The sequence below is a fragment of the Lissotriton helveticus genome, chromosome 9 (assembly GCF_964261635.1).
Source record: "Lissotriton helveticus chromosome 9, aLisHel1.1, whole genome shotgun sequence".
NCBI classification, from domain to species: Eukaryota; Metazoa; Chordata; class Amphibia; order Caudata; family Salamandridae; genus Lissotriton; species Lissotriton helveticus.
This window is the reverse complement of record NC_136070.1, coordinates 420,368,207-420,382,300: the sequence shown is the minus strand read 5'-3', so window position 1 is coordinate 420,382,300 and position 14,094 is coordinate 420,368,207. Positions and strand designations below refer to the sequence as shown.

Sequence of the window (14,094 nt, the reverse complement as noted above, 5' to 3'; positions counted from 1 at the left end):
CATTAGTGGCTGCAGTCGCCCTGGTCGACTGGGCTTGCAGTCCCACAGAGGCTCCTTTTTGGCAAAGGAGTAACATGCTTTGATGTACAGAACAACCCACCGGAAGACGGTCCGTTTGTGCACCGCCCGACCTCTTTTGGCACCCACGTAGCCAACAAAGAGTTAATCATCCACCCGGAACTGCTGTGTACGCTGCAGGTAGAATGCAAGTGCACATTTTGGGTCCAGACGGTGGAGTCTCTCCTCTTCCCTGGAAGGATGCGGATGCGGAAAAAAGTAAGGCAAAGTGATGGTCTGCCTGATGTGCAAGGGCGTGACAACCTTTGGCCAAAAAGAAGGACAGGTCCTTAGAACCACCTTGTCCGGATGAAAAGAAAGGAAAGGAGGTTTGGAAGAAAGAGCCTGGAGCTCACTCACTCTCCTGGCAGAGGTGATAGCTACCAGGAAAGCCGTCTTTAGAGTAATAGGGACAGTTATGAAGAGCTCAAAGGGAGCGCACATCAGAAAAGTCAAGACAAGATTCAAGTCCCACTGAGGCATGATGAAGGGCACAGGTGGGAACGTATGCGTAATGCCTTTAAGAAAACGGTTAACAACCGGGGACTTAAAAAGAGAAGGCTGAGCTGGAAGTCGTAGAAAGGCAGAGATGGACAAAAGATAACCTTTGATAGTGCCCAGAGCAGAGCCTTGCTGGGCTAAAGAGAGAAGGAACAGAAGAACCTCAGAAAGAGGGGCAGAAAGGTGATCCACAGTCTTAGCTCTGCACCATGCCACAAATCTGTTCCACTGATAGGCGTACACCGTTTTGGTGGAGGGATGCCTGTAGGAGAGTGGGGTCTGCAATCCTATGGTCAGCCCAGATTTTTGCTTTTTGCTTCACTGGTTTACGACTTTCCCTGGCTGTGGGCCTGCTAATCAGACCCACAGCCTAGCTGTTCTCTCTCTAAATTGACAACCATGTACTTTAGGTGCATTTACCAATTGGTACTGGGCCACCTTATCAGTCCCTTTACCCAGGGCATAGGTGTACCCAGGGCCTACCAGGGGCTGAAGCATGTATTATGCCACCCCTGGCTGGCCATCTAAAACTGACACAACTGGCTGCACGACAGCTGGGGCAAGGTGGTGTAATCACCCTTTGCTGTAGATATAGTATACCTATATCTAACCCTAAAATGGACACATATATTCCTATCAGTCACTCCTATGGAAGGCCTTATCAATCCTGAAGGCAGAGTGCTTGGAATTATGTGAGATGGTGCTCTGGCATGAGCTGAGCCCGTTTGCAGCTTGTGGAACCAAGTCCTAATAGCTGTTCCATGATAACGCTATACCATATACTCTTAAGTGCATTATCAACCTCACGGTTAAATGCTAACTCTGGTATAACATTATCAAAACATGTCGAGTAAGGTGTAATACGATTTGGAATACTACCCCCTCGCCAATTCTGGCAACGGGGGTAGCATTACACCCTTCTAGAGGGACACGACATGTATGTAACTGTGAACCCCGGTTAAAGTTAACTCGAGCCTAAGCATCACAAAATGGATGCTGCCACCACAGACACAAGTCTGACCTCCTGCTGCTGGGAGTCCTTCCAGCGAGGATGGCTTGGACAAAGGGTTTCCTGCCTTGGGAGGTGCTAGCACCACCCCAGACAGGATTTTGTGTATTGAGGTAGGGAGGCCTGAAAGGAATGAGACATGCCTGGGGCACACAAGGTGCCCTGTGCATACACCGGTTCAAACCAGATGCTGGGGCATCCCAGCCCCAGCTCTGGCGGGAAACCGGACAAAGGATAGGGGGTGTAGCCACCCCCCTTCCTGGTCCCACCCAGGGGAGGGACCTAGTCATAGTACAGCCCCCTTTAGCAGGATAAAGGTAGGAGCTTGTCCCATTCCAAACTAGATTATCCTGAACAACTTTACAAGAAGAAACTCTGGACTTCGACGTTCTGCTCCACAGAAGACTGAAGAATCATCCTTGTGGGCAAGGAGTGTCCACCCTGCAACTGCAGGCACCATCAAGCGTCCAGCGGCTTCACTTTGTCGTCTTCCCTCGAGGATCCAGACTTCAGAGCCCGACAAGACATCTCCGAACTCAACTCACATCTGCAGCACAGCTAAGATCCGTGGGTGCGACGAGACACGTGGGACCGGCCATCTTGGAGAAACTGCACTTCGCTTCCAGCACGACTTCTGAGGTAAACTCGACAAAGTGCTTTGGGGATTGAGAAGCCCCAGCCCAGAGCAGCTCCTGCACCGAAGATCAGCCCTCCAGCATCCACGAGATCTGCGTGGGGCCCTTCTGCCTGTTTGCTGCTCGACGCGTTGTCTGGTCACTTGCCGGCTGGCTAGTGACCTCCTAGACGACGATCTTTGAAAACTACACTGCTAGTCTGGTTGCTCCAGACTGGCCCTTGCTCCCTTCCAAAAGAGGAGCACCCTGGACCCTCCTGGTTCACTCCAGACGCCGTTTCCACTCACCGCGTGGGTTGCCTTTGCCAAGGCCTGTTGACTCCAAATCCGGATCCGACACCGCCGACAGCGAGAGCCTGCGTGGGACAGCTCTTGCCTCCATCCTGGTCGTCCAAGACACCTCCTGGTCCACGTGGCTGCAGAGACAAGCATCCACTCTTCACCTGATCGCAACGACGACATCTGGTTCCTTCCTGGTTCCACTCCAGTCACTGGCTAGTGACTTTGAACATTGTCCCCTCTGCTTTCAGGTCTTCAGCATTCCTGATCCACCCTTGGATCACACCAGACATCTTCCTCCTGGTCGCCTGCAGCATCTTTTCTTCCAGGCTCCATAGACTTCAACGCAGAAACCCGACACTACTTCGCACCTATGCACCCGCAGCCCGTGGGTGAGGTAACAAGAGCATTTCGGTGCTCAAGGGTAGATTAACTCTCCTAGTGTCCAGATTCACAGTCGTTTTAGTCCTAACCAGTCAGGATTGTCCGTACTCACCTTTTCTTTAACTGTACTGTCCATAGACGTTGTTACGCATCCCGTGTGTGAGTTCACACTCTGCACACGCGTCCCGTGGGCCTCCTATTACTTACCCAAGGTTAGGATAGTGTAGTCCCAGCGATCCTACAGCCTCTGGACAGCTCCATTCCTTCTATCGATTTCCTTATACCATTTACTTAGTATATGGTTTTCCGTGCCCCTAGGGCCCCATTGTAATTTTGTGCAACTTGTAGTATTTTTCATAAGAGATTGTCATGTGCTTAGCCCTCTGACCTCATAAAGAGTTCAGAGATGTTTGTTATTAATAAATATATTGTTTATTTTCATAACAACCTGTGTGGTGTCCTTTCATCTGGTATTCAAGGGGTTATATTGTGGTAAAACAGCTGGCTTCACATGCCAAAAGAGTTTAGCCTAAGACTGCTTTGTCCATGCTACCATTAGGATAGCTGGTCTATAAGGTTGACTTACAACCAATCACCATACGGGTTGTTTGGACTGATACAAGGTGATCACTAGAACTAGTGAGCATCATATATCAGGCCAACTTCTCACAAATGCCTTCAGTACAAGTCGGATCGCCCGCAGCTCCAGAAGGTTGATAAGGAGCCGGGACTCCGCCGGAGACCAGAGGCCTCTGATCTCCATCTCTTTCATGTGGCCTCCCCATCCCAGGAGGGACGCATCCGTCATCACGGTGTGCTCCGGTTGGGGAAGGGAGAGGGATCTACCACAGACCCAATCCCGATTCGTGAGCCACCACTGCAACTCTAGTTCAGCGCACTCCGAGATTTGGACATCGTCAGACAGGTTGCCCTGATGCTGTGCCCACTGGAACTTCAGGACCCACTGCAGAGCCCGAATATGCCACCTTGCTTGTGTCACCAGCAGGATGCAGGAGGCCATCAGGCCCAGAAGCCGGAGGATCATCCTAACTGAAACCCGGGATAGAGGCTGAAAGAGCAGAATCATAGCCTGAATATCCCGGACTCAAGCTCTGGAGGATAAACCCGAAACAGTGTCGAATCCAGAACTGCTCTGATGAAGGGGAGCTTCTGAGAGGGACTTGGGTGCGACTTCGGCACGTTGATGGAGAACCCCAGCAAATGCAGGAGGTCTGCCGTAGTCTGGAGGTGGGTGACGACTGCCTGGGGCGAGCCCGCCTTAAACAACCAGTCGTCGAGATAGGGGAAGACTGAAACCCCTGATCTGCGCAGATGAGCTGCGACCACAGCCATCACTTTCGTGAACATCAAGGGGCGCTGGTAAGGCCGAATGGGAGCACGCTAAACTGAAAGTGCCCGTGGCTTACCGTAAACAGCAGTAAACGCCGGTGGGCCGGCAGGACAGGGATGTGAAAATATGCGTCCTGCAAGTTCAACGCTACCATCCAGTCTCCAGGGTCTAGGGCAGCTAAGACCTGAGCCAAAGTCAGCATCTTGAACTTCTCCTTCCAGAGGAAGCCGCTGACGTTCCGGAGGTCCAATATAGGGCGTAGGCCCCCCTTTGCCCTTCTTGGGAACCAGAAAGTAGTGGGAGTAGCAACCACACCATACTTCTGGCCCAGGAACGCACTCGATGGCCCCCTTGGCCAAGAGGGCCGTAACTTCCTCCTGCAGAAGTTGCAAGTGATCCTCCGTAACGCAGTGGTACTGCGGTGGCATGGCTGGAGGGGTCACCTCGAAGGCCTAGGGAGTAGCCCCTTCGGACGATTTGCAACACCCACCTGTCCGACGTGATGGAGCGCCAATGGAGGAGGTGATGGCGAACCCTGCCCCCCACTGGCATCGTATGGGCCTGAAAGCTCGGACTAGGAAGGCTTTGAGGCAGATGCTGCGGGAGCGGTTGTGGACTGACCCGGCCGTTGTCCCCCGGCACTGCCACGGCGGTTACCACGTCCGCGACCGCGCTGCTGTTGGTTCTGCGGAGTGGCTGGATTGACATGAGGGGGCGCCCCTTCCTTGGCCATGAAAGGGGCGAAAAGCGGAAGTCTGCTGGCGTTGGCCGAGGCATAAGGACTTGGCCGTAGCCCTGGAGTCCTTAAAACGTTCCAGCGCGCTATCCGCTTTGCCGCCAAAGAGGCGACGGCCATCGAAGGGCATGTCCATGAGCGTGGCCTAGACATCACCTGAAAAGTTGGCGGACCGCAGCCAGGCATGGCGTTGAACCGCCACCGTCGTAGTAATTGCTCTACCTAGCGAGTCCGTGGTGTCAAGACCACACCGGATGGAATATCGTGCTGCGTCTCGCCCCTCCCTAGGCGAGCCGTGTCTGGGCCTCCTCCGGACACTGGGGCAGCATCTCCGCAACCGTATCCCACAGAGAGTGGGTGTAGTCGCCCAAAAGGCAAGCGGTGTTGACAGACCGCAGCCCCAAGCTCAGGGACGAGAACAGTTTCTTCCCAAACTGATCATACCTTTTGGATTCCCGATCCGGGGGAGCAGTCGGGAATGCGGTCTGGGATGTAGAGGCCTGGATCACCAGGCTCTCGGGGTGTGTTGAACGGACAGGAAGCTGGGGTCGCCCGGAGCCAGGCGGTGGCGTCGAGCCACGTTCCGTTTTACAGGGATGCCTGTAGAGGGCTTGGACCAGGTGCCCAACAGAACGTCAGTGAGGGCTTCGTTGAACGGCAGTCGAGGCTCTGAGGAGATTAGTCCTCACGGCCGCGACAGGGAGCTCAAGATGTAAGGCCTTGGCCGCCCTTGTCAACACCACGCTGTAAGCAGCCCCCTCCTCCGTAGCCACGGTAGGAAGGGAGACAAATCCAGTGTCGGGCAAAGTGTCCAGACCACTGGCCTCCCCCAACTCATCTGCCCAGTCCTGTGACAACTGGCACTGCAGTGCCAGAGGGTCCTCAGACCCTTCCATCTCCTGGTAGTCAGGGTCAAAAGAAGGAGCCGGATCATCGGTGAATGGCTTACCCATCGACGTCTAATATGGCGCCGGTCCGACGCCAGATCCAGACCGGGGGTGGGACCGGGGACGGCGCCGGGGGCGACACCCTTGGTGACTGTGCCAACGAGAGGTCGGAAGGTCGACCGCCGTCGGCACGGATCCAGAGGGGCCCTGCGGCGTCGGGACCGGAGTCGTCGACGGCACCGGGGCTGAAGCACCCGATGGCGCCGGAGCTGCCGGCCCGCTCTGGCCCCCAGACAGACCCGCGGGGCCCAGAGGCACCTCATTAAAGTCCGACGGAGGAGAGAGCGACCTTATGGCCATGAGGAAGGTGCCGAGTCCTCCGGCGTCAAGTGCAACCCAGGGACCGGCAGGTATGGAGCTAGCCGCGGCGCTCGCGGCTCCGACGGAGCTGCGGGGGCGTTGTCTACCGAACCCCCGGCCGCATCGTGCGCGCATCGGGGGAGTCGGAAGAGCTATGTCGCTTCTTCGACTACTTGTGCCTCGACTTACGTGAGGACCTGGAGCCCGACGAGTGGTGTCGACTTGCCGAGCTGTGATGACTGTGGCCCTGCGACCAGCCACTCGACCTCCGCCTGGACCGGGACCGTGAGCGGCACGGGGCAGTCTGCCGGATCTCGAGGCGCTTACGGGACCGCTCCTGCCTAGCCTTCGACGTCAAGGCCTGGCAGTCGGGGCACGACTTGTCATCGTGGTCAGTCCCAAGGCAATAAAGGCACCGACTGTGGGGGTCGACGCGGAAACCCGACACACTTTCACACCTATGCACCCGCAGCCCGTGGGTGAGGTAACGAGAGCATTTCGGTGCTCAAGGGTAGATTGACTCTCGTAGTGTCCAGGTATCCTGTCGTTTTAGTCGTAACTAGTCGGAACGGTCTTTACTTACCTTTTTCGTAATTTGTTGTGCCCATTGACTTTGTTCCGCATCTCGCGTGTGAGTTCACACTCTGCACACGCGTCCCGTGGGCCTCCTGCCCCTTACCTAAGGTTAGGGTAGTGTAGTCCCAGCGATCCTACAGCCTCTGGGCAGCTTCATTTCCTCTATCTTTCTACTTATACCATTTACTTAGTATATGGTTTGTCGTACCCCTAGGGGCACCATGGTAAATTGTGCAACTTATTGTATTTTTCTGAAGAGTATGGTTATGTGCTTAGCTCTCTGATCTCAAAGAGTTCAGAGGTGTTTGTTAATAATAAATATATTGTTATTTTCATAACAACCTGTGTGGTGTCCTTTCATCTGGTATTCAAGGGGTTATATGTGGTAAAACAGCTGGCTTCACATGCCAAAAGAGTTTAGCCTAAGACGGCTTTGCCCATGCTACCATTAGGATAGCTGGTCTATAAGGTTGACTTACAACCAATCACCATAAGGGTTGTTTGGACTGATACAAGGTGATCACTAGAACTAGTGAGCATCATATATCAGGCCAACTTCTCACACTGCACTTCCCGGATCTGCGCTTGCTGGCACGGAAAAAAGAAGGACTGACGTCAGCGCGAGATGGCGGCGTCTAAGTACTCAGACAACGTCATCCCGACGCAGAGGACGGACACGGAGCCGCAGATGACGTCTACCGACGCGCAGGGGTACTGCTATGCAAAACTTTCCGGATCCAGTCTGACGCCTGGGGATATTCTAAGGTAAGGAATCTAACACTAACATGTTTCTTTCAGATACTACACCATTTCCCATAGGGGCCCTGCTGTAGACAGTTAATGTGTAGCCTTTACTGGTGATTTATTAGTCAGATAGTAATGGAAAATGTAATATGTCTGATAGGGAGAAGGAGGGTGGCTAGAATACTAATTAATGTACACATGTATAAGAGGATATTCTAACAAAATCTCAGGCATCACTAGAATGAAGTTCTTAATCTACCATTAGTTAACAGATCACAAAGCTTCAACTTTGACTTTACAAATAAAAATATTCCATTGTCAGAACACAGATTATCTTACTTTGGCTTCAACAGCAGCTAAATCGGCTTTAATAGCTTGGGCTTCAGAAATGAGAACAGCATATTCTTCCTTATAGCGGGCTATGCTAGCCTCTAGGTCGCGAATCATCTGCTCGACTTCGTTAGCTTTTGCCTGGTTATCTTTAGCATCATCCTCCAGCTTCTGCAGTTCATTACGGAGGGGCTCGACTCGTTTCAGCATATCCGCGTAGTTTAGCTGTAAAATTAAAATAAATATATTAAATATTGAATAAGTAATTCAATTCCTTTCTATGCTGTAATATTTTCCTGGCCATTCAGTGTTTAGGTTCATTTGGCAACACCGCACAAGCTAGACTCATTCTACCACTAATCTATGAAGAGAAGAGGACAGACTTGTGAGGTGATAATTTAGGTAAGGTTACATCACACAACATGAAGACACAGTCTTGCCAGAATTAGTTAGTACTTGTGCAACCAGTTTACCATCTTATATTAATTTAAGATCAAAATGAAAATCTGTGCTGCAATAAAAGCATTGCCAAGAAGGCATCGTGAACATAGCTCTGTGACCACCGATATCCTGCCCATAAATCCTGCACTGAATTTTGTGATATACCTTGCAATGGACAAAGTGGGTCTAGTGCAGGTCTTCATGTGGTTCAGATTAACTCCTCCAGAGAAGCACAGTCCCCCTCCCTGTGTAGGCTTTGAAATTCCTCTTCTATCTAAAGCTTACAGTAGCAAGGATTCTCATACAATTAGACCCACTCAGTATGGAGGATAAAAGCAAGGAAAGATTGCAAAACTGGTCTAGTGTCTCATCTCTTACACTTGTATGCAGACCATATTGAACACACCAAGTACTCTGACAGATCCCCTACTTAAAATATTCTTGTAGTGTTTTTAAGATGTGACAGAACAAACAAGAGAGTAAGTGATATTTGGAAATGTGTAGAATGCCTCAGTCATTGAGAAGCATGCTGTTCCTGGTTAGATTTTGTTAACTTCTTAGCTCAGAGCTTCTCAACAAACCACTTGAGACTGATCTACACATTATTTGCACTGGCCTCAGACTGAATCCAACATCTGCGCCTGTTGCAATGGAGACCTCCACAAACCAGGAAGTGGGCCCTGGTTGAGTTTCACCAGGTCTTCTGAGCTGGACATAGGGAATGGTCTGGAATTCTCCCAAACAAAATATTTACAAGGGTTTCAGGAAGGTGTGTGGAAATGGGGTGTAGTGTGTTGTGCAACCTGACCGTGTGACACTTACCAACCCCTTTAGGACCCTTAGGTTGCATCTGTCAAAATACTCAGTTCAACCCTGGGTAGCTGGGCACTGAGCAGCAAGTCTTACACATAGGAACAAGTGTAATGCATTTAAACAGCACCAAAACAATTGAAGAAATCTACACAACACTCAAAAGATCCTAAATCAATTCATAAAATAGACTGTATTTTAAAAACATTTTAAACACTAGAAAACAAAAGAACCACGAGAGGATTCCATAGATATTAATTTTACAAGCAAAAATATATCAAAGCATTTTCACTCAACAGTGAAAAAGCTTTGCACCTGCATAGTCCTCAAAACAGTTAACTTCACAGAAGAAGCAGTCCTCCAGGAGTTCCAGGCACTTTATTCGCTTTGCAATGGATTCTTATGGCATGGTCTTGAGGCAAGGGACAATGGAAGCTGAAGATGCAGTAAGGATGCTCTGGATTGCATGTAGTCGATGGGGGCCTTCCTGCAGAAATTCCTGTGTCCTCAAAGATGGTGAAGGGTGTAAGAAAGTGCCCTCTTTTTGCATGGTTGCTCATACTTTTTGCTGAATTGCTGATATGCTTTGACTGAGTGTGCCCTGGGTTCCTGCCAAACAGGTACCCAAGGCCTATCTTCATTCCCTAAAACTGCATTGAAAACAAAACCAAAGTGGCATCTCGGGCGCACGTTAGGCCCTGGTAAATGGTGCCACAGGTACCCAATGCACTGTGACCAGGAAAGGCCTCTAAGGGCTGCAGCAGTTATTGTGCCACCCTTAGAGGCCCTGTACCTTTACACTCTCACACTGCTTTTGTAGGCTTCGTGTCTTGGTGCAGAACAAAAAAAAAAAAAGAGTTGACATGTGCCATGCCTACAACCCATTGCCCTGGCATAGATCAGTCACCCCTCTAGCTGGGTGCACAACACCAGTGGTGAGGGTACAGGTGCATGAGCCCTGTACCCCTACAGTGTCTAAGTCTACTTTTAGACATTGTTAAGAGCGGTGCTGCCATTAAGAGTATATGGTGCTGGGAGTGTCATTACGAACTCCACAGCACCATAATCGCTACACTGCAAACTGAGAGGTTTGGTATCAAATTTAACAGCACATTAAACCCACACTGATGACAGTGTGGCATTTAATGAAAAATGCACACAGGGGGCATCTTGGAGATGCCCCCTGAACAGGCTGAATGGATGCTCACTAGCTGCCACCACCAGACAAGTTTCTGGATTCCTGAGTCGAGAGCCTGCTGCTCTCGGGGTCTGAAACAAAGCACATCCTGGGACGGGGCAGGGTCCACGAAGGGGAAGCTTCAGAGGTTTGCCGCCTTTGTGAGCTTCCCCAGGCCCTTTGCTGCTTCCAGCAACTGCCCCCCACCGGTTGTGTCTCCCACTTTGGGCGGGAGAATCAGCAGGAAACGCAAGTGAGGAAGGGAGTTGTGCCCACCTTTACCTACCCCACCCCTCAGGTGGGGGAGGAGAGGTGAATCACAACTCTCAGTCCCAGCCATCTTGCAGATGGGGCGACCCAGCCAACCAGAGTGAGGCATATGCTCTCTCCCACTGGAGGGTGGCATAATAGGGGGTGTACCCACCCCAAGGAAGGGACACATTGGTCCCAACCTTTACCTACCTGTAACGCCCCTAAATTTAGTATTTAGGGGCAACCCCAAACCTTGCCCCCTCAGACAAGAAACGGCCAAGAAGAAAAGAAAAAGGAACGAACAGCTGTGCTGAAGCTAAGAGGAGGAGGACCCCCACTTACTTGGCCCCAGCCTGTGAGAAAGTAGCTCTATATATACTGGACTAGAATGAAGTACAGTGTGTATAGAGTCCACCAACCCCAGAGGTATAACAGAGGTTAAAGTCAGAACTGACCTTACTCTCCAAAGTGGTAGCTTCGTCGAGCAGTAAGGCAGTACCAGAGGACAGTGTAAAGCATTTGTTGTACACACTCAGGCAGCAAAAGGTTTCACACACTCAAGAACTGAAGCACAAGTTACTACTTGTGTAACAATATATCTGTAAGAGACATTAGTTAGTGATAGATTCCTTACCTTAGAATATCCCCAGGCGTCAGACTGGATCCGGAAAATTTTTGCATAGCAATACCCCTGCGCGCCGGCAGGCGTCGTCCACGGCTCCGCGTCCGTGTCGTTAGCGCTGGAATGACGTCGTCGGAGTACTTAGACGCTGCCTATGCGCGCCGACGTCAGTTCTGATACACAGCTTTTCCGCGCCAGATATGCAGAGCCATGATAGAACCAACACTGGTGCCATGAAACTAGGGCCCTGAAAGGGGATGACCTTAACCCTAGATATCAGTTCGCAGAACGGGGAGGATGGGTGGTTCGGTAAGGAATCTATCTAACTAATGTCTCTTACAGATATATCGTTAACACAAGTAGTAACTTGTGCATCTGAAAGAGACACGTTAGTGATAGATTCCTTACCTTAGAATAGATACCCCAGCAATACCAACCCCGGTGGTGGGTCTGCGAACCAATAATCACACCAGAAAGTCCTGGAGGACAGAACGGCCAAAGAAGCCATCCCTCCGGACTTGGATGTCCAGGCAGTAGTGTCTCGCAAACGTGTGCAGCGAGGCCCACGTAGCCGCCTGACAAATGTCCTGCAAGGGCACTCCTCGGCCCAGGGCAGTGGTAGTCGCCGTGGCTCGTGTGGAATGAGCCCTTAGTCCAACAGGGGGCTCCTTCTTAGCCAAGGAGTAACACGCCTGGATACACAAGATGATCCACCGCGAGATGGTCTGCTTGTGCACTGCCTTTCCCTTCTTAGCGCCCACGTAACCAACAAAGAGTTGGTCATCCACCCGGAACTGGCGTGTGCGATCTAGATAGTAAGAGAGCGCACATTTTGGGTGCAGACGGTGGAGCCTCTCTTCCTCTTTCGAGGGTTGCGGAAAGAAGGTGGGCAAGGTGATACACTGCCCGATGTGGAAGGCCGTGACAATCTTGGGCAGGAAAGAGGGTCTCGTCCGCAAAACAACCTTGTCCGGATGGACAGAGAGGAAAGGAGGTGTAGAAGAAAGAGCCTGGAGCTCACTCACTCTCCTGGCAGAGGTGATGGCAACCAGGAAAGCAGTCTTCAAAGTAAGAAGACGGAGAGGACAGTTATGGAGCGGCTCAAAGGGAGCACACATTAGGTAAGTAAGTACAAGATTCAAGTCCCACTGGGGCATCACGAAAGGAACAGGAGGGAACATGTGTGTGATGCCCTTCAAAAACCTATTTACAATTGGGGACTTGAACAAGGAAGGCTGATCAGGTAGCCTTAAGAAAGCGGAAAGGGCAGAAAGGTACCCCTTGATAGTGCCCAGAGCAGAGCCCTGCTGGGCAAGAGAAAGAAGAAAGAGGAGAACCTCCGAAAGGGGTGCAGAGAGTGGGTCCACAACCTTTAATGTGCACCATGCCACAAATCTGTTCCAACTGCAGGCGTATGCTGACTTTGTGGAGGGACGCCTGGCTGCCAGAATGACATTACAGACTTCGGGAGGAAATTCAAATGGCCTCAACTGTCGCCGCTCAAACTCCAAGCTTGCAGGTGGAGGCTGGACAGGTTCCGGTGGAGGACCGTGCCCTGCTGCTGCGACAGAAGGTCCTCCCGAAGAGGCAGACGAAACGGGGGATCGACTGACATGCTGAGTAGCTCTGGATACCAGTATCTTCGTGCCCTGTCCGGAGCCACAAGGATAACCTGGGCCCGGTCGTGCCTGATCTTCAGCACTCTGGGCAGAAGTGGTATAGGCGGAAAGGCGTACAATAGACCGCAACTCCACTCGCGACGAAAAGCGTCTCCGAGCGAGTGCCGCCTTGGAAACTCCAACGCGCAGAACTGATGACATTGCGCGTTCTCTTGTGTGGCGAATAAATCTAACCAAGGCTCTACCCACTGCTCAAAGAGACCTTGCGCCACGTCCGAGTGCAGACGCCATTCTTGATCCATCATGCACCGACGGCTGAGTTTGTCCGCCCTGGCATTCAGAGAACCTGCCAGGTGTTGAACCACCAGGGTCACGCCCTGATGTTCCAGCCACTGCCAAAGTCACAGAGCCTCCTGGCATAGGGTCAACTACCCCACCCCGCCCTGTTTGTTGCAGTACCACATGGCGGTGGTGTTGTCCGTGAATACCTGCACTACAATCCCCCGGACAGAGGGGAGGAATGCCTTCAGTGCAAGTCGGATCGCCCGCAGCTCCAGAAGGTTGATATGGAGCCGGGACTCTGCCGGAGACCAGAGGCCTCTGATCTCCGCCTCACCCATGTGGCCTCCCCAGCCCTGGAGAGACGCGTCCGTCACAACCACGTGCTCCGGGTGGGGTAGGGAGAGGGATCTGCCACTGACCCAATCGCGGTCTGCGAGCCACCACTGCAACTGTCTTGCAGTGCCCTCCGAGATCAAGACATGATCGGACAAGTTTCCCTGATGCTGGGCCCACTGAAACTTCAGGTCCCACTGCAGAGCCCACATCCGCCACCGGGCGTGATGCACCAGAAGGATGCAGGAGGCCATCAGCCCCAGAAGCCGCAGCGTCAACCTGACCGAGACTCGGGATAAGGGCTTAAAGATCGGAATCAGAGCCTGAATATCCCGAACCCGCTGTTCGGGAGGATAAACCCGAAACTGCGCCGAGTCTAGAACCGCTCCGATGAAGAGGAGCTTCTGAGAGGGACACAGGTGCGACTTCGGCACATTGATGGAGAACCCCAGCAAGTGCAGGAGGTCGGCCATAGTCTGGAGGTGGCTGACGACTGTCTGGGGCGAGCCTGCCTTCAACAACCAGTCGTCGGGGTAGGGGAAGACTGACACCCCTAACCTGCGCAGATGAGCTGCGACCACCGCCATCACCTTCCAGAACACCCGTGGGGCACAGGTAAGGCCGAAGGGGAGCACGGTAAACTGAAAGTGCTCGTAGGAGAGTGGGGTCTGCAATCCTATGGTCACCCCAGATTTTTGCTTTTTTGCTTC

At 52.1% G+C, this 14,094-nt stretch overlaps 1 protein-coding gene across 1 annotated transcript in view; it reads right to left on the bottom strand.

Moving 5' to 3' along the window:
- Positions 1-14,094, bottom strand: part of DYNC1H1 (dynein cytoplasmic 1 heavy chain 1) — a 1,596,152-nt gene that overhangs the window by 631,448 nt on the left and 950,610 nt on the right. Inside the window, exon 54 of the mRNA XM_078660192.1 lies at positions 7,858-8,073. Within this exon, the coding sequence (XP_078516318.1) occupies positions 7,858-8,073 (216 nt within the window). The remainder of the gene's footprint in view (positions 1-7,857; positions 8,074-14,094) is intronic.